The sequence below is a fragment of the Schistocerca americana genome, chromosome 1 (genome assembly GCF_021461395.2).
Source record: "Schistocerca americana isolate TAMUIC-IGC-003095 chromosome 1, iqSchAmer2.1, whole genome shotgun sequence".
Taxonomy (NCBI): Eukaryota; Metazoa; Arthropoda; class Insecta; order Orthoptera; family Acrididae; genus Schistocerca; species Schistocerca americana.
In genome coordinates, this window is record NC_060119.1 from 361,294,341 (window position 1) to 361,321,770 (window position 27,430).

General features: G+C 40.2%; 1 protein-coding gene across 2 annotated transcripts in view; it reads right to left on the bottom strand.

The window, feature by feature from the left end:
* The window catches only part of LOC124600024 (PAS domain-containing serine/threonine-protein kinase), a 218,715-nt gene that overhangs the window by 172,105 nt on the left and 19,180 nt on the right, over positions 1–27,430 (bottom strand). For both annotated transcript variants that reach the window (XM_047136127.1, XM_047136126.1), the window contains exons 4-5: positions 18,324–18,484; positions 1,307–1,575 (exon numbers count right to left, since the gene is read on the bottom strand). In XM_047136127.1, coding sequence (XP_046992083.1) covers positions 1,307–1,575; positions 18,324–18,484 — 430 coding nt within the window. The remainder of the gene's footprint in view (positions 1–1,306; positions 1,576–18,323; positions 18,485–27,430) is intronic.

Sequence of the window (27,430 nt, forward strand, 5' to 3'; positions counted from 1 at the left end):
GACATTGCTACCATATACATACCATGTACTGCTAGTGTATGGCCTCCAAGGTGACCCTGATAAAAGTATCCCAGGAAACCAGCTGTGTAAGGCATAGCAAAATTCACCACTTACACGATTGATTTCCTGAGAGACTTCTATCTTTATGCATTTCACTCCACAGGAGATTCAAATTTTACTGTCTCTGCAACTACCACCATTGCTGCCAAAGAAATGTAGATAATATTGTTATTGAACAAACTTGGCTAAGAGCACAATATTATACTAAACTTTTTCCTGTTGTTTCCTTTTTGCATACATACATGTCCTCTTATCTCAGGTTGAAACAACTAGTGAAAGCAGAAAAGAAAAGAATCTCTAACTTCCTGAAAACCTGGAAGAAATGCCAATAAATTATGACAAAACTTTATTTTTTACTGCAATCAACAGGTATCCACTAGAGTTACAAGCACTTGTGTGACTGACTCCATTCTGAATTATTTACAGAATGTCTAACTGTTGCAAACAAGAACAAGACACCCATATTAAACTTCCTCATTAAGATCGCCATGTGAACTAGAGACACTAAAACACACACACTAATGAGACTCGTGGTGTTATGACAATTCTGATTGTAGATAAAATTCTGTGCATCTAAATTGCATTCTAAATAGCCAAATGTAATTACTTAATAATCTCAATTTGGTTTGGATAATTATCTGTTTTAATTCAATTAAATTCATTTTTCAGATACAATTTGTTTTGTTAACAAACTACATTACAAACACAAACAAAATTAATTTAAAATAAGTAAAGGGCATTATTTGTAAGTTGGCAAGTGAGTCTGGCATAAAAATATTGCCAGTGTGGAAAACATGTTGACTATCTGTGTGTACATAAGTTGTGTTGAAATAGCATACAGAAACACAACTCTCTCATCACTTGAGGAAAGCATGAAAAAGTCTAAATCACAAACTATATTGTAACTATTACTTCCATTCAGCATTCACAGGCAAAGTCATTTACCACTTTTGCAGAATCTAGAACAGTCACAAAATGCATGCACAATAATTGTATTGATTATTGAATGCAATCTATGTCATTTTAAACCTACATCTAAAATCATTTAAACAATGCTGCTCCATCAGAACTCAAAACTACAACATTTAGTCAAAATAGCTTTCTCATCCATTCAGATGCAAACTTGTGCAAGTGCACAATTTAAGAAAACAACATTTTAATCCCTCTGTGACAAAGAACTATGAAAGGCACACCAGGTAGAATTATACTTTGAAAATGTTTCCTTTTTATACAATATTTTTTTTACCTGTGATGTTTTCATGTCGATTGTGAAAACAGCTTTATTTGGATTCATGGGTGCAATGGGATAACTAGTGCTAACACCTCCTACAGCACTGATGAAGCTACTGCTAAATGACCATGCTGAATCACTTATGCCTTGCAAAGGTCGTGTGTTGCACGCAGCATCACTGACAGGTTGGGCCAGCTTTGCTCCACTTGACTCTGGAAAACGGCTCATTGAAAATGATCCACGGCATCTCCCAGCTGAGAAGCTGCACGTGTTCAGTCCATCTCCTGTCATAAGAGATAGGCATCAGTGAGTCTCTATCTTTAATTTAAAAACTACTAAGAATAAGATAATAAAACTATTTACAAATTGAAATTCAGTTTTACATCACAGTTCATACAGGAATGGAGGCAGGCTATGTCATGCCTGTTCACCGATTTGCGAGCTGGCTCACAATCATGTCTCGGCAGTTAGAAACTGGCTGTCTCATGGCGAGTAATGGAAGGGGAAGAGGATGGGGTGGAAATAGGGACAAGGCAGCCAGCACAAGAAACTGTTGTCAACACGTATATTCTATGGAAACTAATAGTTCTGCCGAGATTGAGCATTTCTTGGTGGCTAATTGATAGCTTTTGTGGCACATTTCTTTCCTAAGCTCTTTGCACAGACAAAAACTAACAATGAAATGAAACTTACATTTCTTTTAATTGATGAGGCAAAGAACATGGGGCAGCTAGTATGAAACATGATATTTGTCACAAATGATGCAGCCTTATGATGAATATTGTTTCTGGACAAAGTTTCAATTCATAGTTTTCGGGCAAGTTTAAATTGACATCAACATATATAACGTATTTTCGAAAACATTTTGGGAACACATCGATCAATTTCACAATCGAATTTACGAAAACAGTCCACATCACACAAATCACATTTGTTGGGGTCCAGTTTCAGTCCAAAGGCGAACCATCTTCAGACCATAATCCAAAGTCAATGCGTGGAGACAGATGACGGAACAAGAACTGCAGAAATCTCCAGGTGCCAGCAAGTGCTCAATGTCTGATGTCCGACAGCCACATTTTATCAAGAGCCCTCACAACTCATGGGGCGAACAAGTGTGAGCACTTGTGCTCTTGTAGCCACCCCCTGAACACGCCTGGGCTAGATTACACATAATGGTTATTTTCCAAATCAACCATCTTACTCTGCATTAGCACACAGGAAAAGTAATGTAATTACATGCGTATGATCTGTATCAAAAATGTTTTCCCAAGGGAGGGACGGGAGGATTTTAAATCCAAGTTAATTTAGTGTTATATGTTCTAAGTAACTTAAGTTATAGCAGCTGTTGTTATTGTGATCAGTCCGAAGACTGGTTTCATGCATCTCTCCATGCTACTCTATCCTGTGCAAGCCTCTTCATCTTTGAATAACTCTTGCAACCTACATCCTTCTGAATCTGATTACTTTATTCATCTCTTTGTCCCCTTTAAGATTTTTACCCCCCCCCCCCCACTTCCCTCCAGTACTAAATTGGTGATCCCTTGATGTAACAATGTGTCATGTTAACCTATAGCTTCTTCTAGGCACGTTGTGGCATAAATTTCTTTTCTCTCCAATTCTGTTCAGTACCTCCTCATCAGTTACTTGATCTACCGATCAGCACTCTTCTCTAGCACCACATTTCAAAAGCTTATATTCTCTTCTTGTTTAAACTTTTTGTAGTCCACATTTCACTTCCGTACATGGCACCACTCCAGACAAATACCATCAGAAATCACTTCCTAATACTTAAATCTATATTTGATGTTAACAAATTTACCTTCTTCAGAAATGCTTTTCTTGCCATTGTCAGTCTCGGCCGTCATCAGCTATTTTGCCACCCAAATAGGAAAACTGATCTATTTTACGTGTCATTTTGTAATCTAATTGCCTCTGTATTGCCTGATTTAATTCGACTATACTCGACTATCCCTGTTTTGCTTTCGTTGATGTTTATCTCATATCATCCTTTCAAGATGCTGTCCATTCCGTTCAACTGCTCTTCCAGATCCTTTACTGTCTCCGACAGAATTACAATGGCATCAGCCATTGGCAAACATAAAAGTTTTTATTTCTTCTCCCTGAACTTTAATTCCTACTCCAAATTTTTCTATGGTTTCCTTTACTGCTTACTCAATGTACAGATTGAATAACATCGGGGATAGGTTAAAATATTGTCTCACTCCCTTCACAACCACTGCTTCCCTTTCATGCCCCTCAACTCCTAACTGTCATCTGCTATCTGTAAAAGTTATACATAGCCTTTTGCTTCCTGTGCTTTACCCCAGCCACCTTCAGAGTTTGAAAGAGAGTTTTTCAGTCAGCTTTCTCTCAGCCTACAAAATCTATAAATTTAGATTTGTCTTTCCTTAACCTATATTCTAAGATAAGCTTTAGGGTCAGTATTGCCTCGCATGTTCCTATATTTCTTTGGAATCCAAACTGATCTCCCCCAAGGTCGGCTTCTAGCAGCTTTTCCATTCTCCTGTAAAAAATTCGTGTTAATATTTTGCAACCATGACTTATTAAACTGATATTTCAGTAATACTTACACCTGTCTGCAATTGCTAGCTTTGGAATTGGAATAATAAATTCTTCTTGAATGTCTGAGGGTATTTTGCCTCTCTCATACGTCTTGCACACCAGATGGGCTAGTTCTCTCGAGGGTATCAGAAGTTCAGACAGAATGCTGTCCACCCCCGGGACCTTGTTTCAACTTGGGTCTTTCAGTGCTTTGTCAAATAATTGTTACAGTATCATGTCTCCCATCTCATCTTAATCTACATCCTCTTCTGTATCTATAACATTACCTGCAAGCACATATTTCTTGCACAGATCCTTTATATGCTCCTTCCACCTTTCCCTTCTTTGCATAGGACTGATTTTCCATCCGAGCTCTTGATTTTCATACAGCTGCTTCTCTTTTCTCTAAAGGCCCCTTTGATTTTCCAGTAAATGGTACCTATCTTTCTCCTAGTGATATATGCTCCTAAATCCTTACATTTGTCCTCTAACCATTCCCGCTTATTTATTTTACACTTTCCAACAATCTTAATTTTTTTAGGCTTTTGTATTCCCTTTTGCCTGATTTACACCATTGTAATATTTTCTCCTGTCATCAATTAAATTCTCCCTCTCTCCTTAGCTATCCAAGGATTTTCACTTGGCCTTGTTTTTTACCTATGTACTCCTCTGCTGCCTTCACTATTTCACTTCTTAAAAGGTATCCATTTATCATCTACTGTGTGTATTACTTTCTCCTGTTCTTGTAAATCATGGCCTAATGCTCCCCCAAACACTCAACATCTGGTTCTTTCAACTTATCCAGGTCCCATCTCCTTCATTTCCTGCTTCTTTACAATTCCTTCAGTTTTAACCTCCAGGTCATAGCCAATAAATTGTGGTCAGAATTCACATATGCCCCTGGAAATGTCTTACAATTTAAAATCTGGATACAAAATATCTGTCTTACAATTATATTGTATAATTGATCTGAAACTTTCTCGAGTCTCCAGGTATGTTCCACATGTACAACCTCCTTTTATGATTCTAAAACCAGGTGTCAGCAATAATTAAATTGCACTCTGTGCAGAATTCTACCACTCAGTTTCCCTTTTATTCCTTGCCCCCTACTCCATACTCACCTACAATTCTCTGTTCTCTTGCTTTCCCTACAATCTAATTACAGTCACATGTCTTCCTTAACAACCTGAAAAATTTCTTTTATCTTATCATACATTTCCTCAATCTCTTCATCTGCAGAGCTAGTTGGCATATAAACTTGTAGCAGCTATATGTGTAACAAATCTCAGTTTCCCAGCCTCCTCCTCGGCACAAGGTAAGATAATTTTATTGTCATTAGGCCTTTACAACGATAGACAATTTTTTATGTATATAACATAATCATTACATTAGCAAATAGAATTGTATGGCCATATCAGTTGTTAGTTTACAATTCCATGTTGCAGCAAAAAAATTCTTTTAATTCATAGAAGGGGTTGGCAACAAGTCACTTATTTAATGTTTTCCTAAATTCACACTCTGGGAGCGTCTTGTACCATCTGCGGAAGCTTATAACACAGTGTATGGCCCACAAGCTCATAGCTATTGACTTTGATAATCTATGGTATGACATATGTATGGAGTTAAATGATTAATGGAAAATCCCAAAAAGATGTGAAACAAATACTAACAAAGAGATAGAGGGGCTGGCCAGTACTTACTTCAGCTCAGTACAGCCGATAGATACACAAAACAGAACAGAAAATTTACGTTCCTGCTTTCGGAACTTTGTTCCTTCGTCAGGGAGGAGGCGGGGGAAAAAAGGGGAAGAAGGGAAAGTGGATTCAGGCATGCCTCCATCTTTGCTACCCTCCCTGTTTACCTTTCCCCCTTGTTGCTTCATAACCTGGGTTGTGAGTAACTGAATCAATCCACTTTCCCTTCTCCCCTCCCTGACAAAGGGACAAAGTTCCGAAAGCAAGAACGTAAATTTTCTGTTCTGTTTTGTGTATCTATCTGCTGTACTGAGCTAAGTACTGGCCAGTCCCTCTATCTCTTTGTTGGTATATGTATGGAGTTATTTTTTCTTGTGTTGGGACCATGAATATTATTTTTGTTTTACTTCATGTGGATTCTTTTTTGTATACGTTAAAATGTGGTGTATGTACATATTTATAACAGTCATCATTTTACATTCACGGAACAAGGGCTTACAGTGTGTTTTATGCTGAGAACATGACTGACTGCTTTCTTCTGCAGAAGTAATATATTTTGAACATGGCTCAAGTTTCTCCACAGAGTAAGTCCATATGACATAATACTTTGAAAAAAATGCAAAATAAGATGTTTTAACATAAAATGTTGGTACACATTTCATAAGACATCTTAATAAATAATTTACTCTGGATAATTTAACACTGTTGCATTTTATGTGCTGCTCTCAGGACAATTTGTCATCTAAGTATACCCCCAAGAACTTTATATAACAGGGATCATTAAAAGAACTTTTGTCGTTTAGACCAAATACCATTTTTTTTGTTTTGTTCTCATTCATGACAAATTCATCTGACCTGAACCAATATGATGCTTGGGCAAGTGAATTTTCAACAGAATCTTTTAACTTATTTAGATCAATTTTACAGTTTAGGAAAGTAGTGTTATCTGCAAATAGCACTGTGTTGGAACTTATAAAGGAGGGTAGGTCATTGATCATTACAAAAAACAAAAATGGTCTCAAAGATCCCTGCAAAACTCCCACCTTAATTTGGTTTCTCAGTTGACTTTTTTGTCAGTACGCACAACTTGCCTACAGTTTTGGAGATAAGACTTTAGTAGTTTTAGACTTTATCTATGATGGCACAAAAATGGAGTTTCTGTAAAAGTGTGTCATGTCCTACACAGAAAAAGGCTTTGCTCAGGTCACAGAAAATGGCCTGAGCAAATCCCTTCTCCTCAAACACTTTAAGAACATATTTAATTAGAGGGTCTATTGCATTTACTACTGATTTTTTCTAAGTACATATTGTGCTAAATTAAATATTCCAAGTTTTTCAAAATGAGCAGATAACTGAAGGTAAATGATGTACTCTATTACTTTGGCCACGACGAACTACTGATACTGGTCTGAAACGTTGAGGGCTGTCTTTGTCACCCTTTTTATACACAGGAACTGCCCTACATAATTTTAGCTCCTCTGGAACGTATCCCTCTGGTAAACATTTATTTATGCAGTGAGTCAGGGGACAAACAATGGAATCAATGACTTTCTGCAGCAAATTGGAAGGCATGTCATAAATATCAGCACTATCTGATGACTTAAAGTTCCTTACTATTTTAAATACAATACTAGGTGTAACCACAGAGAAAAATGAGAATATTATTGCACAGTGTCCCATAATATTTTTTTTAATTTTTTTTCTACTAAGAGTTCTGATGGACTTTTATCAGGTTTACTGATGCCATTATGTACTTCCTTCACAGATTTAATTAAATAATCATTAAACTCTTGTGGAGAGAGATTCATTTTGACCTTCTGTGACTCCTTGGCAACACTTTTTATGAGATTCCAACCAGGTCTGCATTTATTGTTAAAAGTCTCAATGTACTGGGCATTGTGTCAATTTTTCATCTCAATAACTGTTTTTTTACAGTCTTTTCTCTGTCTTACATACAAAGATTTTATAGTTTCAGACTTAGTATTACTGTATATATCTAAAAGCATCATCACAAGATATCATATCAGACAGCATTTGTAGTGTTCTATGAATTTTTCTTTTTTGACACTGCATTTTTATAACCTCTATCTGTTACTTTACATTCTCTAATGGTAACACAGTCATTAAATATTTGCAAAAATGAGTTAAACATTCCAAATTTATCTTAGCTGACTCATCATTTGATAAACAAGGATTACCATCATCTTTCTGGTAGAACTAATCTCTGTCTGCAGTGGTTTTCCTGAACATGTCAATTTTTCCATTGTTTATTGGCCTAGTGATCACCATTTTTTAATTGGGCATGTCACCATTAAGATTGACTGAGCTGATCCTGTTAGCATATATTAAGGACACTGATTTCTGGTCAGAAAAGAGAAACATTGTTACATCACATTGAGCTTGGGCACATTTAAAGTTACCAAATACATTGTCTAAGCATGTTTGTTCCCTAGTAGGTTTAAAGTTCACACACAGTAGACTGAACTGTCTTAATAGGTTTTTCAAATCACGAACACTGCACTTATCAGTTGACATGTCAATCAGAATTAAGACCATCACCTGTTATAATGTCATAGTTGGTAAATCCATTCTCATTGGGTTCACATAAAAGGATGTCCAATTTTTCTAAGAATACACTGTTAATACCACTGGGAGACCTGTACAATGATGCTATTAGTTGCATACCACTTACGTCTATACCAGTGGCTTCAAAACTCAGTTATTCACATAAATAATATAGATCTAAGTTACTAATGGTTCGATTGGGCTAACAACATAGATTGCTATTGAAATTTCATCTTCAGTGGCCCGATGTTCACCTAAACACAGTAAGTCAAATTTATTCTGTGGTGAAGTCATTCAATACCAATATCTAGGTCTATATTCTGCTCTCCCTCGTTTTTTGGATGATACTCAATCTTTTATTTTTTTTGTTGGTTTATCCACTTTTTCACACCCATCAAGCCATTTTATTTTCCCTTGTTTATTATTATTATTATTTTGCAAATGTCTGTAAACATCCTGCTTAATGTCAGAGACCCCAATCTATTTAAGTGTACCTAATCCTTTCCCAGGCAGTTTTCATTTAGGAATTTATTTGGATCTATGAACTATGCTCCAAGTCTATGACACTTTTCTTTTATGGCACAGTTTATTTTGCAGGCATATTTATCACTTACAGATCATCTTTCTATTATTCCACTGATTATGAGACAGGAACCTGGATAGACACTTCTAGCTGAACGAATCAAGTTTCTTGTTCACTGCTAATTTTTATCGAATTTGTCCCAGCATGTATTAACACACTTAACACACTTAACACACCACTATAGTTGTGCTTAAGTTCATTTTTTGCAGTATGTTGTTTTGAGTTTTCTATATTTTACTAGCTAGCTTTTTAGTTGTGTTCTGATTCCAGGTCGCAAATCAATTTTGCGTCATGGAACAGCGACATTTTTCAGTAACAAATCACCTGCCAATAGAAATTCATTTCCATTTCTTTGTACACTTGAGCCACTGCCTTTCCTTTTAGTATATGTTACAGACTTCCATTTATATTTATGTACTGAATGTTGGCTTACTGAGGTTATTGGTAATTTGCAGGGCGCATCTGATATACGAGACGTAAAGTTTCTATCGTTAATACTGCTTACACATGTGCACAAGTTTCCATGGTATTGTTTTGTTTCCATTTTCCAGCTTTCACATGCACTGGACTGTTTCTCTCTTGCTAATCTATTGTTTTCTTTACCTGGAGTCATGGTTTTGTTGTTTACTGGCTTTCTGCTGATGTCTTCACATGGATTAACACAAAGTTATTTGTCCTTGTTTCACAGCTTTCTGACACATGGAACTCTTTCTCGTAATAGTTTATCGTTTTCTTGTTTTAAAATTGAGATTTTGCTTTTCAACACCCCAATATCATTTTGAAGTCTCTTGATAATTTTGCTATTTCTTTTCACTGTTTTTTCAAGTTCAGATGTTTTGAAATGTAAAAAGCCGAGGAAAAAATATAAAAGTAAAATAAAAAATAAAAAAACACTGACGTATTTTAAGTTAATTTTGGCACACTTTTCGTGCCACCAGTAGTTACACTTAACACAAAGGATTCCATTTATCACTTTCTTTTTACATTCTTTACACAATGAAATGTTCAATTTTTCCGTTTCTGACGAGAGAGACTAGTTGCACTATAATTTTTCAATATGGGGAAGAACACACCCAAATGACAACAGAGTATCAGAAATACCATGCCAAATAGAGTTCAGTGTAAGACATGATTTGCAGGCAAAGAATAATGCTAGATATATGAAATTTATAATAGAACTGATGTTTATGATGCCACTGTCCCAGGCCATTGTTCTGAAAAGGTGTTTATTCTCCACAGACAGGCAGTGAAACGTGAGAAAGATGACCATGGATACAAGAAAAGAATGAACACTTGTTAATTACAAAAGTGTATGATTAATGCCCACTAACATAACACAAATTCGCAAGTAAATTACAATTAGAAGAATATTATTCACCATATAGTGAAGATGCTGAGCCACAGAGATTCACATTTAAGCATTCGGTCGAAGGGGCCTTCTTCTGAAGTAAAAAACGCACACACACACACACACACACACACACACACACACACACACACACACATATTCACACAAGTCACACAAATGAACACAGTCTCTGGCCACTGAGGCTGGACTGTGCACAACAACTGCAGCTGATGAGAAAAGCTATCTGTGGGTGATGGGAGTAAGGAGGTGGCTCTGGTAGGGAAGGGAAGGGATAGCAAGGCAGTGATGGGGGGAAGGTGTAAGGTTGTTTGTGGGAGCATGCAAGGGCATGGCGGGAACAGGATCCTTACGACTGGGCAGCTCCTGTATGCATGAAAAATGCAATGGTTCAGCGTCTCACATTACTGGAATGTGTAAGAATTGTGTAGCTTGGGCAACATGAGGTATATCACAACCTTCATCAAGGGTATATCTTGAGAAGCTCAGCTCAGGGAAAATTGAGACAACTGGCATGTGGGCCAACATACTGACGAAAAAGCTAATCATCAACTATCAGATATGGATGACATCCTACCAAATGTAAAAAAAAGGGTGGGTACGGAACATAATGTGTGTAGTGATGTCAGTGGTACAGAGGGAATTGGCAGTGAAAACTCCAATGGTTTTAGTATCATCCCAAAATGTACTGAATGTGAATTAACAGTTGCCAAACCATCTTTTATCAAGAGGATCACTTCAAAGTATCATGGCAGCAACCTAGATTGAAGCACTGGCATCTCATTATGAGTAATTGTCTGCAAGAACGATCTACACAATGTTTTCATTGCTAAAGCGATGACAGGAGCCGACTATTGTTGGACGCATCACACCGACTTATGGGATCCATCACGTACTTGTCACTATCTGCTTACTGGAGGAAACAAAAGAACTATAGACACACATTAGATACTGAGATGTTTGGCAAGTCAGAATATGCCTCACAAAACATACGATGTAACACAACAATGAGAGAACTTTAAGGCCACTATTCTGAGTGCCTAAAAAGAAACATTAGGGCATGAGACTAGGAAACATTAGGAATGGTTTGATGAAAATGAGGAAGAAATTGAAGCACTGAAAATTACATGAACTCCAGCCTTTCCTCCTACCAAGGTAAAAGTACAAAGAACTACCCACGCACTGAAGGATACATAGTGGATAATGAGGGCTGCGGTATCTTGTGGACAAAGATATGGGACAGTTCTTCCAAGCAACAAAACCAGTTTATGGTTCATCCACCCCTGGTCCAATGACAAGCGTACACGTCTAAAAGATCAATGCTCCATCAAGAATAGGTGGAAGGAACATTTTGAACATCTGAATCACGAATCGGTTATTGATGAAAAAGTGCAGGACATGAAAGAACAAACACCCATCAAGAACAACTTGGCTCTCCACAATACTAATGAAGTTAAGCAAAGCAAAGCAACACAAGGCCACTGGTCCTGACAAAAGCTCTCAAAAAAGGTGATGAGGGACACGAACTGATTGTTAAAACCTGGAACACTGAAGAAATGCCTCTTGATTTCAGAAATAGTTTGGTGGTTTCCATATTTATGAAATGTGATAGACTGCAATAAGTACTGGGGAATGTTGTTGCTGTCTACTTTGGGAAAGCTAATTACCCTCAGTGTGCTATGCCCTTATTGGAGGAATTACTACCAGAAAACCAGTGCAGCTTCAGACCTTCTAGAGGATCACACACGATATTCACAGCTTCAAGAAAAAGGCAGGGAAAAAAGTAGACCTCTTTACATTGCCTTTATGTAACTCAATAATGCATTTGATTCTGTAAACTAGAAAGCTCTATCGAAGATTTTAGTTCTTTATGGTTTTCCACAGAAATCTATTGCCATCTTGAAATTGCTCTGCACAGATATGACAGCAACTGTCACCGGTAATGACCTTGTTGGTGAGCCATTCCATAACAATAACAGTCCTAAACAACAATGTATGATTGCCCCATGTTATTTTCCTTCCATGTTGCAGCTATCATGCAGTTAGTCAAAGACGAACTTCCTCCGGAATGGATTGGAAACCATTTAATTTGAGTCATCTAAAAGCAAGAACTCTTAACGTGTTCTGCAGCATTATTTCAATTATAGTATGCTGATGATGCAGTTGCAGCTTAGTGCAAAGAAAAACTACCGTATTTACTCGAATCTAAGCCGCACTTTTTTTTCCGGTTTTTGTAATCCAAAAAACCGCCTGCGGCTTAGAATCGAGTGCAAAGCAAGCGGAAGTTCTTAAAAATGTCGGTGGGTGCCGCCACAACTTAGTTCTGCCGTCGAATATATGTAGCGCTACACAGGCATGCTTTGTAGGCACAAAGATAAATACTGGCGCCAAAACCTCTGCGTCAGTAAATAAATATAAAAAAAAAAAGGTAGAAGACAAGCTTTTTTCCTCCGCGCTGAGTTTAGACCATTGCATTTTCATTTTCATACATTATCCAACGAAGTAAATACAAATTCCGTATTGTTCATCTTCGAATGTAGCAGCATTTCAATGTACTACAAAAACCCGACTGGCAAGAATGTTTAGAATGTTTGTCAATATGGCCAACTCTACGTTCTGAATTTTTTCCTATCTGTGAGAAGAGATGGTTGCTAATAGGAACTTTTATAAATTGTGAATCACATGCAGTATTCTCGTCACCATAAGAATAATACGAATATAAACATTTTTCCATGTATTGTTTCGTGTTTGCTGCTATCTCATTTAAATCCTGTCTGCGTAATAAACCACAAAACTAGAGCGAGACAACAGCAAACACGGATGAATATACATATCATGTCATGTTTATATTCGTATTATTCTTATGCTAAACAGTGATACAGTCAGAAATGAAGCGAGGCAATTGACTATATTTTTAAATCTAAGATGACTCTAATTTCTGTGCAGAATGTAATGTACTAAAGAGGCACCTGCAAAGATTTTAAAACGGAGAAAAATTTTCGCTAAACTCTCGTTCAGAACATCTTCTATCATACGCAGTCTATTATTTGGTTCTTGTTGATCATTATCAAAGAAAGCAGCAGTGTAAGTAACAACAAGTAGCAGTCTCTTGCCATTGTTTCGCTAATGAGACGATTCCTCTCTCTCTCTCTTTTTTTTTTTTATTTGTAAGCGGCGGTAGCGCGCACAAAAGCAAGCCATGCCGCGATCGGCGACAGGCCGTAAACACGCAGTATCAGAGTACGACAAACAATGCATGACACAGTACAGTAATGCATTTTCAGTGTAGAGTGACGTAAACACCTATAACAAAGAAAACTGCGCTTATCAGATCAAAGAAAAATAAGCAATCAATTCAAACCATATGAAGCACGTGAAAAAGGAAGGGTACCCGTATAAATACGTACGGAGCGCCTGACGCATAGCAATGGCTACCTGGTAAAGCTTAACTGCTAAGCTTACGACTCAAACCAAACTACTGTAGCTGTATTGTCATTCATTCGGCCTAAATTGTCTCATATTACAGTGGACCAACTTTGTTTCGATTTGGAGATGCGGCCTAAAACTTTTCTCTCCCCTTGAATTTCGAGTCTCAAATTTCAGGTGCGGCTTAGAGTCGGGAAATTTTTTTTCCTTTATTTCAAGTCTCATTTTTCAGGTGCGGCTTAGATTCGAGTGCGGCTTAGACTCGAGTAAATACGGTAGTATTAATCCTGAATGGCTCCTCCACAGCATATAAAAAGATAGGTCTTAATACCTGCAAAACACAAATCCTTCACCAACCCCCACCTCAGGAAGGACAAAGAAATTCCATTGTCACCACCAACGAGTGAGTCCTCAAGTTGTTAATACCTTTTCTTACCTTCGCAGCATCCTCTCATCCAATGGAAATATAGAGCATCCTTCGCCAGACTACGATCTGTGTATCTGACAACCACATTGTCAATGCTGCAACACGGACCAGTAATTCCATCCCTGCTTTATGGATATGAATCCTGGATATGGATCAGGCAGCATGTAAAATGGCTGGAAAAATACCATCATTGACAACCAAGTAGGGTTTTGCATACAATAAGGTGAGATAGACACACAAATATCAGCATCCTTGAAGAGCACATAGAACCAATGCAGAAGCGATGGTTTTAAGATGCCAGCTAATGTGGGTAGGAGATATAGTCTGCAGTCTGCATGCCCAATAATTGCAAACACAAACAAGTGTTTTACTCTGAGTCATCAGAGGTCAAACGATGTTTGGGTGGTTAGATGAAATGATATACAGATGTAATTAAGGCCAACATGAAAATGTACCACATTAATGTTAACAACTGGGAGGCCTCAGCCCTCGACCACTAGAAACTTAGTCCATCACAGGGAACTTATTTTTGAAGAAAACAGCAACTGATAAGAGGCAGTGTAGTAAAAGGAAATTCTGAGATGAAATGGAAAGATAGAAGCTGCTCCACCTGGGACCACCTGTCACTACTGTGCCAAACTGTATGCCTCTTGCATTGTATTGTACAGTCACCTCAAGACTCTCAGATGATTGGGAGATAAACCTACTCCATTACAATTATTTGCTATTATTGTTTAGTCTGCTAGGTACATTTATTGGATGACCCGAAGAGTACTAAAAATGGGAACAGCTGAGAAACTTCTTTCTATGGTAACAAATTATCATCTCCAGTGCATCCAGGACTATGTACAGAATTTCCACAATAGCTTGACAATTTTGCTGGTGCTGCCAGAAATGGAATGGTGCTAGTTGAAAGATATTCAATTTCTCTGAGAACTGGCAATATTAAGCTGTTCCTTGGCATGAAGTATTACTGATGCAGTCTTCCTCTCACTGCTCCTCTCCCTCTCACCTAATGCAGGTGCACAACACACCACCTGCCATTCCCAACAGCCAATGCACGAATCTTCAACTTATTGTGGACAAGCTGTAGAACTCAAGAGTTGTATGTTGTGGAATATCTCGTAAGCAAATCATGATTACAGAAAAGAGTTGAGCAGCCAATGGAGTCACCCTCCTTGACCTTAAAATTGAGCTGATCTAGAACATTATAAAACAAAGATACGAAACTACACTTTTTTCTCAAAAAATTGTGAAGTGAAACAATCATAGGGATATCAAGATTTTAAACATGGCTGCAGCAGCAACTGTTAAAATTCTTCACAATAAAGGATGGCAGCCAAAAACAGTTGCAGGATAGAATTTTTTTATTAAAATTCTTATTTTTATTTTTAATTTTAATAAAAAAATTCTATCCTGCAACTGTTTTTGGCTGCCATCCTTTATTGTGAAGAAATCATAGGGATAATTAATAGGCCAAAGAAGTGATTCACTTCAACCAGGACACACAATAATAATATTCCTCATAACCAGTAAAAGGTTTCTCTGCATGAATCTCCAAGAACTTCGTCGTTTACAAACAATTACATTAAGACTTGGTCAAATACCTCACCACCGTTCTCAGTTGAGTCATAGTGAAATATTATCATATATCAAACTACATGGACGTCAACACATTTGGAAGTACTGTCTCTTCACAACAAAACCATTACGACCAGTATCGACATGGTATCACTTTTCACTAAAATGTCTCCAACAATCTCTCAATTTGTCATTTCTTATATTCGCAACTGACTTCCTCATCAAACATGTGTTTATATCTACCTATCTTCTGTTAAATGTATAGTACTGCGAACAAACTACCAGTGTAGCTATTCTTCTTTAACAGTGGTACGTACACACACACACACACACACACACACACACACACAAAATGTGTACCTAGGCCATGTATACATAGGTCAAGTGATCAGTATCCACCACACAAAAATAGTTTACTCAAAATGCTCATTCACAGAGCTGGAATACTTTCTGATGAAGTAAGTCTCTAACACGAGTTCCAACATCAAAAAACTTTATTCAAGAAGAATCCTTTCAGTAATCCAGAAGTAAGACCCGCACTCCAACTCAAATCTTGGCAGCAAATAAGGAAGATTCACACTCCAACGGTCTTCCTAAACGGTTTTCACACGTCCAGAAGAACCAACCTCATTCTGCCCCCCCCCCTTCATTCCTCAAAAATAATACTATGCATCCATGTGACTGCAGGAAAAATACATTGGAAAAATAAGAATGGAAGAAAACATCTAGCACATCAGGCTTCTCTAAAAACAAATCAATTACTGCTGAACCCATCCTCATGTGTAAAAATGATACACAGTATAAGGAGACAAAAATTTTGTCATGGGACCTGCAGGAAACTGCATTTTACAAAATCTTGTAAACATGATAATGGATACACTATAAGTACAGCATAGGATGGTTCAAATGGCTCTGAGCACTATGGGACTTAACATCTGAGGTCATCAGTCCCCTAGAACTTAGAACTACTTAAACCTAACTAACCTAAGGACATCACACACATCCATGCCCGAGGCAGGATTCGAACCTGCGACCGTAGCGGTCGCGCAGTTCCAGACTGAAGCACCTAGAACCGCTCGGCCACAGCGGCCGGCTACAGCATTAATGTTGGGACATACTTCTCCCCAACATGCTTCCGACTCCCAGCTGCCACAATACACAGAGCCCAGGCAAGGCATCTACAGACCGTCACTTTCAGAGGAAGACAATTGTCACTTGCAGATGTCCATTAGAAGTGGGAGTAACAGAAACATAGGATGCATCCAATGCAATGGAATCTTGCGAACATCACACCAAATCACCAGCTGATACTGACATCTTGGTTTAATTTTGAAATATCCCACAATTTTGACACATTTAATTTTGACACTTACATTGTAATATTCCAGAATTTCGTGTTTCAATCAAAATAAATAAAAACACACTCAATGGGTGGGTGAGCAGCTATGTGGTATGCAGGTACCCGAGTTATTTAACAATTTTATATATTTGTCACTGAATGAGAATCACTGACACACAGTGTAATGACTTGCCGGTATCTTTGCAGAGGTTGGAAATGGGGCTTGTCCTGAACACCTGTGTGCCCAGCCTAATTTCCTTACAATTGGCTGCACACACTACATTCAGGTACGACAATCTGGCAGATCGTTAAATGTCTATGTAGTATTAATGTGGGAGCATATAACGGCTTTATATCAGAAACAAATTAATTACTGAGCAGATTGTCAAACAAGAGCAAAAGCATAACTGTTTGTGCGGTTGAAAAGTATGAAAATTAGCTACTTGTTTACAGTTTATTGTAAATGTATAGAACTCAATGGCTAAATAATCAAGTGAAAAGCCAGACATAAAAGTCTGAGGTAAATATCCAATTGCCATTAACATTTTACATAGTACCTGTTGCACAGTATAATCAATAACTTCAAAGTAGTTTGCATTACTTTTCAAATTGCTGACCTCCCAATACACAACTGAATGTGCCAGTTTAAAAGGCAGGAGAAGGAAACAGCAAACATACAGTAATAGAACTGAGATTAATGTACAGTAAAATCACCGCAGGTTGTCCTTTACTCAATCTATTTAATTTTTTTTTCTCATAAGATATGAAACATAAATATCATATAACTTCACCTGACAAAAGCAAGAAAATGGGGTACTGTAAAGCAGGAAACATAAGAGAGATCATAAACTTCTAACATTTGCCACCAGAGCAATGAATACACGAGAGGATGCTCATGTCAATACGTACACGACCTTTGGTGGTTTATCTGTACATCAATTACAGTAGTCACTGTGGCCCCTGCAGGTAACACCTGTGTTTGCTAAGATTTAAAACTGTTAAAGCACCGACACATTCCAACTAATATTCAGTTTGATCACTGTATTAGCTATTTCCATTTATGTTGTTTTGACAAGCCACAGGAAGTGTTACTTCACATGCTCAAACATTAAAACAAATTCTTCCTTCTGTGTTAGACTATTAAGTAGGAAGGCGACACTGACACATACTCAATTGTGATTACATTCAAAAGCATTTTATACTAATTTTCAGTGATTTTAACATGAGTGCAAGAAACTCAATAACAATGTGCAGCATCACAGGAACTACAAAAAGACACAGATCATTACCACACTTTCTAAATCACTAAGCAAAATAAATCTTAATAATACAACAAGACACATTGATAAACAAAAAAGTGGAAAACATGTCTACTCAGGATAAAAACAAGGAAAAAAAATTAGAAATGTAAAGGATAAAACATAAGGTAGATCATAATTGTTTCATAATGTGTTAAACTTAATCAATTATGATGAAAGAATACACATACCTCTGATGCGCTCCATTTTTTTCCTTAGTGGAGTGTCAAGATTGATCTCGTCCCTGATTATACGCGGCTTACTTATACGTGGAAAGCTCTGGTTGCATTCAAAAGAAGAGTTCTTCCATCCAGTCCATCCAAGTGCTTCAGCTCTTTCATATTTCCCTATCCTTAAAGTGCAAAGAACATCGTAAGTTGACATATTCTTTATGACAAGAATTATATGGAGTAAATATTACCACAAAGAAATATTTCTAATTTTTCTCTGTGTGGGAATAAGATATCAACCTAGCAGAATGAAATAAAACAGTTACATGCTCCAGCACTATGTAATGAAATTGTAGTACATGGAAAAACAAATTAAAGAATGGGCAGCTGTATCATTGCACTGAAACTGCTTTGAACCTGAACACTTCCGAGGATCTCAAATTTCAGAGAGAGAGAGAGAGAGAGAGAGAGAGAGAGAGAGAGAGAGAGAGAGAGAGTGGGGGGGGGGGGGGGCACGCGCCTAAGCAGGCACACCTCACACACACACACACACACACACACACACACACACACAATCACCGTACCTGGCTTCTTTAATCAGACTGCTGCTGTTACACAGAATGAAAGCAGCAATTAGGAATTGGTCACACAAGGAGGAGGGAAAGCAGGTTGCAGGTGGAGAAAGAGTGCTCACTGGGGGAGGGGCAGTATAAGACTGCCCCACACAGCCTCAGGAAGCTGTGGGGAAGCAGGGGGAATGGAGAGGAGGAAAGGTAGGTAGTTTGGTTGGTTGGTTGATTTATTTGTCTGGAGGAAGGGGGGAAGGGACCAAACTGTGAGGTCATCAGTCCCTTGTTCCCAGTAAAATAATTACACAAGGGAAACAAGAAAAGAAAGGGGACAGCACAATAACAGGAAAAAGGAAGAACCAGAAGAATGACAGAAGGACAACCAACATGGACACAACAGGAAAACAATTATAGGTGGCAACGGAAAGAACTCCAGTTTGGAAAGAAGGGATCAGACACGAACTGCAACTGGAAGCCCTGACCTGCATCGCCCATGTGGGAGATGAACTGCTGTGGGTGGGAAAAGGAGACAGTAATTTGGAAGTGCAGGAGAACCATGAATGTCTGCAACGTAGCTGGCCAGCAGTTGTGCATGTCTAACCTGCAATGGAGGGACTCCGGCCTCCACCAGGACGCTGATCACTGGACCCGTCCTAAAAGCTCCTGTCGCTATGTGAATGCCACAGTGGTGCACTGGGTCAAGTAAACACAATGCTGAAGGTCCCGCCAAACCATAAACCACACTCCCATAGTCAAGGAGGGATTGAACAAGGGCTCTGTTGAGCTGCAGCAGTATAGAGCGATCTGCATCCCAGTTGGTGTTGCTCATTGATGCGCTGCCAACACTTCCACTTAAGCTGACGAAGGTGAGGAAGCCAAGTCAATCGGATGTCGAAAACCAGTCCTAGGAATCGATATGTCTCCACTACAGTGAGTGGATCATCATTAAGGTAAAGCTCTGGTTCCAGACGAATGGTACGACGCCAACAGAAGTGCATAACACAAGACTTTGCACCCGAAAACTGGAAACCGTGGGCTAGAGCCCATGACTGCACCTTGTGCACAGCTCCCTGCAGACGCCAGTTAGCAACACCAGTACTGGTGGAGCAATACGAAATGCAAAAGTTGTCTGCATACAGAGAGGGTGAGACGGACAACCTGACAGCTGCCGCTAGATCATTAATGGCCACTAAAAATAGAGATACACTCAATACAGAGCCCTGGGGGACCCCATTCTCCTGGAACTGGGGGAACTATGGAGGGCAACAACCTGAAAATGGAAAGTACAAAGCAACAGAAAATTTTGGATAAAAATTGAGAGCGGGCCTTAGTGACCCCAGTCGTATAATATGGCACAGATATGATGTTGCCAAGATGTGTCATACACTTTTCGTAAATCAAAAAAGATGGCAACCAGGTGCTGGCATTTGGAAAAGGCTGTTCAGGTGGCAGATTTGAGAGACACAAGATTATCAGTGGTAGAGCGTCCATGGCGGTAGCCGCCCTGAGATGGAGCCAGTAGACCACCACATGACTCTAGGACCCAACCCAACTGCAGAAACCCATACTTTCCAGCAGCCTACAAAGAATTTTGGTGAGGCTGATGGGCTGATAGCTATCCACATCAAGTGGGTTTTTACCGGATTTGAGCACCTGAATGATGGTGCTCTCCCGCCATTGCGAAGGAAAGATGCCATCGCACCAGATCCAGTTGAAGATGACTAGGGAGATGTCGCCTGTAGTCAGATGAGAGATGTTTAATCATGTGACTGTGGATCCGATCTGGCCCAGGAGCTGTGTTGGGGCAATGTGAAAGGGCACTGAAGAGCTTGCATTCTGTAAATGGAGTGTTATAATATTCACTGTGGTGTACAGTGAACGAGAGGACTATCCCTTCCAGCCGCCGTTTGACAGTGCGAAAGGCTGTGGGGTAATTCTCCAATGCAGAGACTCGAGCATAGTGCTCAGCAATCATGTTTGTGTCGGTAGAGAACACGCCATTTATGTTAACACCAGGAACACCTGTTGGGGTCTGGTAGCTGAAAACACATTTGATCTTTGCCCAGACTTGGGAAGGTGACGTATGGCACTCAATGGCCGAGACATATCTCTCCCAACACTACTGCTTCTGTCGTTTGATAAGTTGGCAAACGTGGGCATGGAGCCGTTTACAGGCTATGAGGTGCTCCAGGGAATGGTGCCGCTTATACCGCTGTAGAGCTCACCTATGCTCATTAATTGCTTCAGTGACTTCCGGCGATCACCAAGGGACTGCCTTTTGCCGGGGGCACCCTAAAGAGCAAGGGATCGTGTTTTTTGCCACAGAAACGATTGTCGTAGTCACCTGCTCAACCATCACACTGTTGGTGCCGTGTGGAGAGATTCAACGGTGGCAGCAGAGGTGAAAGTTTCTCCATCCATGGGCCTGACATCGGGACAGTGAGGAAAATGGGAAGTGGTCACTACCACACAGGTTGTCGTGCTCTCCAGTGGACGGGTGGGAGAAGTCCTGGGCTGCAAATTGATACATCAATGGCCGAGTAACTACCATGAGACACACTGAAATGTGTGGCAGCCCCAGTATTTAATAGACAGAGGTCGAACTGAGACAGTAAAGTTTTGACATCTCTGCCTCGGCCAGTAAGCACAGTTAGTTCCTGCATTGTCCTTGTTCTGACAGCCACAGCTTCAAGAGGGGTTTAAAGGGGCACAGTGTCACTACAGACTGAGTTTAGGACATAAATGCAAACTCCACCTGACACACAATTATAGTCGCTACTGTTCCTGTTAAGATCCCTTATAGCCGCGGAGTGCAGGTGTCCTCATTGCTGGGAACCAGGTTTCCTGGAGGGCAATGCAAAAAGCAGGTGTAAAGCTTGACAGTTGTCATAACTCAGCCAGGTGGTGGAAAACACAGCCGCAATTCCACTGAAGGATAATTTGATCGTGAGGCTGGGAAGGCATGGAACATTCAATGGGCAGTTTACACCTCAGGGTCAACTGCCGCCACCGACTTATTTCTTGAGCAGTCTATACCCATTGTGTCTGAGGGTCCGGCGCAATCTAGGTCCTCAGCAGACACCAGAATCTCCACCTCATCTGCAGACACACAGCTTGTAGGTAGCGGTGGTGTGGGTGCCACCGCAAATGCCTTGGTCTTGGGGATCTCGTTTTTGGATTTCTCTCACTGCTCCTTGGCTCTCCCTGGATGACTGATACAGTCTCTGGGACTGAGTACGAGCATGAAGCCCTGCAACCAGCTGCTTTTGGGCTCTTCAGTCGGTGGCGGGTGTCATCTTTCCCACTAGCAGAAACCTGGGAAAGGAGTGAACCAAGGGACCCCTTCCTAGCAAGAGGAGCTGAAGAATAGTTCCGCTACTCTGGCACAGGAGCGGGGACTGATATCCCCAATGGTTGAGGGGGCGAGGGGTGGTAGGGTGCAGGAACAACAGGGAGGGAAATGCCCCCCCACCATCAAGGGGGCAGGTGTAGTCTTCTGGCTCTGAAAGGTGACGGGGGTTGGTGGAGCTCATGGGACAAGAACTGTTGCAGCAGCGGCGTAAGACAATGTCATACGTACAGGATGTAGGCGTTCAAATTTCCTCTTAGCCTCAGTGTAGGTCAGTTGGTCCAGGGTCTTGTACGCCATGATTTTCCTTTCTTTCTGGAGAATCCTGCCGTCAGGCAAGCAAGGCAAATGGTGCTCTCTGCAGATGACACAGACGGGAGACAGGGCACATGGGGTATTAGGATGTGATGGGCGTCCGCAATCTCGACATGTGACGCTGGAAGTACAGCGGGAACAGATATGGCCAAACTTCCAGCATTTAAAGCACCACATTGTGTGAGGGATTGTCACAGTGGAAGAGCATCACCTTGACCTTCTCAGGTAATGTATCACCTTCGAAGGCCAAGATGAAGGCACTGGTGGCAAACTGATTATCCCTCGGACCCCGGGGGACACGATGAACGAAATGTACACCTCGGCGCTCTAAACTGGCGTGCAGCTCATATATTTAAGCTCTTATGGGGCATGATGGTGACAGAAACATCCCCCAGCATGTCACAAGCGAATAACACCCGTGACTGGGCAGAGGATGCTGTTTTGATCAAGACTGACCCAGATCTAATTTTGGACAAGCCCTCCACCTCCCCAAACTTTTCACCACTAGCAAGATAGGATATACTACGCTTCATCGCGTGTCATCCGCCCTGATGCCATCCACTCCGACCAGGGGCCTCTCCCCACAGGCGCCACCCAGCCGCAGCAAAGGCCATCTGGCAGGATGGCCATTGCCAGGAGTCCTGATGCCTCTGGGTGACAGGCATCTACTCCTCGGCATACATGGGGAGTTAACGAGGCAGGCATCAGGAGAAAGATCCCTGTGTGGTCAGAAGGTTACAACCAACAGGGTACATTGCGGCCCCACCACAAGGGACTGGCTACTTTGTTGGATACCAGGTGCAACCAAGCAAACAAGTCCATTTTCGTCAACATAGAAAACAATACTGCATAGTTGATGGAAAAATATGCACCCAGGAAGGTGACTTCGCCCAACAGATGGAGAATGAACAGAAGTGCAAATCCACGTCGACAAAGGATGCGATAGGACTCAGCACATGGACAATATGCACCCGTTCTTCCCCAACTGGCTCAGTCTTCAGGAAAATTTTTAAAAATGGAGGTCAAACCCTACAGGGGACCATCACATAAACGCTGAAACGTGTAAGACATTTTTTAGTCACCTCTTACAACAGGCAGGAATACCTCAGGCCTATTCTAACCCCACACCCACAGGGGGAAGGAGGAAAGGAGAGGAAGAAAGAATGGTGGGCGCATTGGCAGAGAGCAGCACACAGTGAGAATGATGGCACATGTATAGGGAGGTGATAGACTGAAGAGGCAGAAACCATTGTGTGAATAGTGTGGGAACATTAGGTAATTGTAAGTTGAGGCCGGGATAATTTTGGGAGCAGAGAATGTGTTCCAAGGACAACACTCATCTATGCAGTTCAGAGAAGCTGGTGGTGGAGGGGAGGATCCAGATGGCCTGAACTGTGAAGCAACCATTGAAATTTCATCATGTTATGTTCAGCTGCACGTTGTGTTCCGCAGGATGGTCCACTTTGCTTTAGGCCATAGTTTGTCAGTGGCCATTCACTCTTCTGGACAGCTGGTTGGTAGTCATATCAATATAAAAAGCTGTGCAATGATTGCAGCAGAGCTGCTAATGACATGGTTGCTTTCACAGGTGGTCCAGCCTGTGATGACAGAGGATAAGCCTGTGACAGGACTGGAATAGGAAGTGCTGAGTTACTGGGTTGGGCAGTCTTGCATCTGTATCTTCCTCAAGAGTCTGATCCCTTTCCTTCTAGACAACTTATTGCAATATCTGTAAAACAGATGATCATCAGGTCTGTAAAATTACATGGAAACATAATGGTTGGACAGAGGCATAATTCCAGCACTGCTAAAAAAATATAAATACGAGAAACTGTAACTAGCTTTTGGAACTGTTAGTTGTTCCTCATGAAGGAGGGATTGCTAGGTTAGGGAAGGAGAGCCTGCTCACTCAGATCCCAGGCTGTGTGGGACCCAAAGAATTCTCCCCTCCCCTTTTTTATACATTTAAGATGTCTATTGTCAGCACTGAAATTTCAATCCTGAAGGCTAGCACAGGCCAGACATTCCATCTACTTGTAATTTTTCAATTTTCGGGAGTGATTTCTCCTTTTGACACAATTAAACCTTTCACTGCTACAGACAAGCTCTTTGAATTCTGTACTGCTCACCAAATGCTTGTCCTGTGTTGAGAGACAGTGTTCCAGCCGATACGAAATACTTAGACAATTTTTTTTTTACTTCATGGTAAATGATAACAGCCAAACAGATGCAGGATAAACATTTATTGAAATCCTTGACCACAGGTTTGGAATATCTAAATATACCTTCATCAGAAGCAAAAATACACCTGAACAAGAAGACACCTTCATTAACAAACAACTTGGCAACATGAAACTTCCTGGCAGATTAAAACTGTGTGCCCGACCGAGACTCGAACTCGGGACCTTTGCCTTTTGCGGGCAAGTGCTCTACCATCTGAGCTACCGAAGCACGACTTCTGTAAAGTTTGGAAGGTAGGAGACGAGATACTGGCAGAAGTAAAGCTGTGAGTACCGGGCGTGAGTCGTGCTTCGGTAGCTCAGATGGTAGAGCACTTGCCCGCGAAAGGCAAAGGTCCCGAGTTCGAGTCTCGGTTGGGCACACAGTTTTAATCTGCCAGGAAGTTTCATATCAGCGCACACTCCGCTGCAGAGTGAAAATCTCATTCTGGAACTTGGCAACATAACTGAGACAGAAGAAAAAAAACACTTACAGCTGTAAGTAATCATGAAAATTACCAAAGTAATTACAAACACGAAAAACTTTTAGTCACTTACTAAAATCACATCCTGCAGTGCAGATGCAAAAAACAATCGTGCCAAAGCACGTCGTCAGTAGTTAAAATTAAAATATCACCTCTATCTGTACGGCATAATTATGAAGAGATGGTCGATGCGAACAGGGCATATTATCAGTACCTAGCCTGTGAACTAGCATGAAGAGGATGTGGAAGCACTACGGCTGACAGTTTCACCGGGAGAGGGGGCACGTGTGGTATGCACGAGACACTCAAGCACATTAACACACAGCGCATTAAAATTTTAAAGATTATACTAATTCAAACCCTCAGTCTTAATAAATAAAACATATCAGAACCATTTAAAACACCTACATACAATAGAAAATATGAATACCTATTTGCCTGTGTCCTAGTGTCAAGCAGATGAAGCTTGCACTAAGGAACACATCTAACGAAATAAGGCACTAGTGGTATGCCCAAGAATCTCACGCAAATTAAAGACTAGGATACATACTAGCAAAAACGAACAAAATGTTGTAGTAAATCGAAACCATCTGTCGTCATGAATAAAAAACATAACAGAATCATTTAAACCACACCTACACACAAAAAACCGCAAACAACAATCATCAAAAATACGTAAAATCCCAAGACGGGAAAGGAGCATCTCACCAGCATCAACAGACAAGAAAACTAGCTTCTGGTCAGCCAGACTATATTACATTAGAGCAAGAAGGGGTTTGAAATTAACCAAAAAATTTTTGTTTCTAAGCTGCACCTGTTCGTTAAGAATAAATCCCCTTTTTGAGACAGGTGTTAGGAAATTTCTAATTCTTCAAACAGATCCAGTTTGTAGCCCTTACTCACTTTGTGTAGCAATTCTACGTCATCCAGTTTACGTGGTGTATGCAATAGATGTTCAGCAAATGTGGAATTGTACACATGTTCACATCGACCATCTCTCTATAATTATGCTGTACAGATAGAGGTGATATTTTAATTTTAACTACTGACGACGCGCTTTGGCACGGTTGTTTTATGCATCTCCACTGCAGGATGTGATTTTTTGTGTTTGTAATTACTTTGGTAATTTTCATGGTTACTTAAAGCTATAAACGTTTTTTCTTTTATCTCAGTTATGTTGCCAAGTTTTTTGCTAATGAAGGTGTCATCTTGTTCAGGTGTATTTTTGCTTCTCATGAAGGTATATGAGGATAATCCCAAAAGTAAGGTCTCCTATTTCTTTATAAGTGGATAGACCTGTTTATTTCTACAGTGGTTTACATCAGTTTACTTACAGCTTGAACATTTAGCTATTTTTCGACATAATCACCATTTCTGTCGATGCATCTTTGTAGATGCTGTGACAGTTTTTGTATGTCCATGTCATACCAGCTCACTGCCACGCTGTTCAGAAAGTTATGAACCTCTTCTTTAACTTCAACGTCGAAGCTGAATCGCTTTCCAGCCAAATGTCCTTTTAACCTAGGGAATAGGTGATAGTCACTGGGCACCAAGTCAGGACTATAGGGTGGGTGGATGATTACGTTCCACTGAAACTGTTGCAGCAGAGCAACGGTTTGCCGAGCAATGTGTGCGCAAGCGTTGTCATGAAGAATGTGTACACCCTTGCTCAACATTCCTCTTCTCCGGTTCTGAATCACCCTTTTGAGTTTTTTCAGAGTCTCACAGTACCTGTCAGTGTTAATTGTGGTCCCAGCGATTCAGCTCCAACAACAAGGTGAAAGAAGAGGTTCATAACTTTCTGAACAGCATGGCAGCGAGCTAGTATGACATGGGCATATAAAAACTGCCACAGTGTCTACAAAACTGCATCGACAGAAACAGTGATTACGTCGAAAAATAGCTACATGTTCAAGCAGTAAACTGATGTAAACCACTGTAGAAATAAACAGGTCTATGTGCTTATAAAAAAAACAGGAGACTTTACTTTTGGGATTACCCTCGTATTTAGATATACCAAAACTGCGGTCAAAGATTTCAATAAATCTTTATGCTGCAACTGTTTGGCTGTTATTTACCGTGAAGATTTTCAACAGTTGCTGCTTCAGCCATGTTCAAATTTTTTTAAAACTGTTAGGTGAAAAAAAAACTTGGCTTTGCCTATCTTACAGTCTTATATCTGTACTTGATA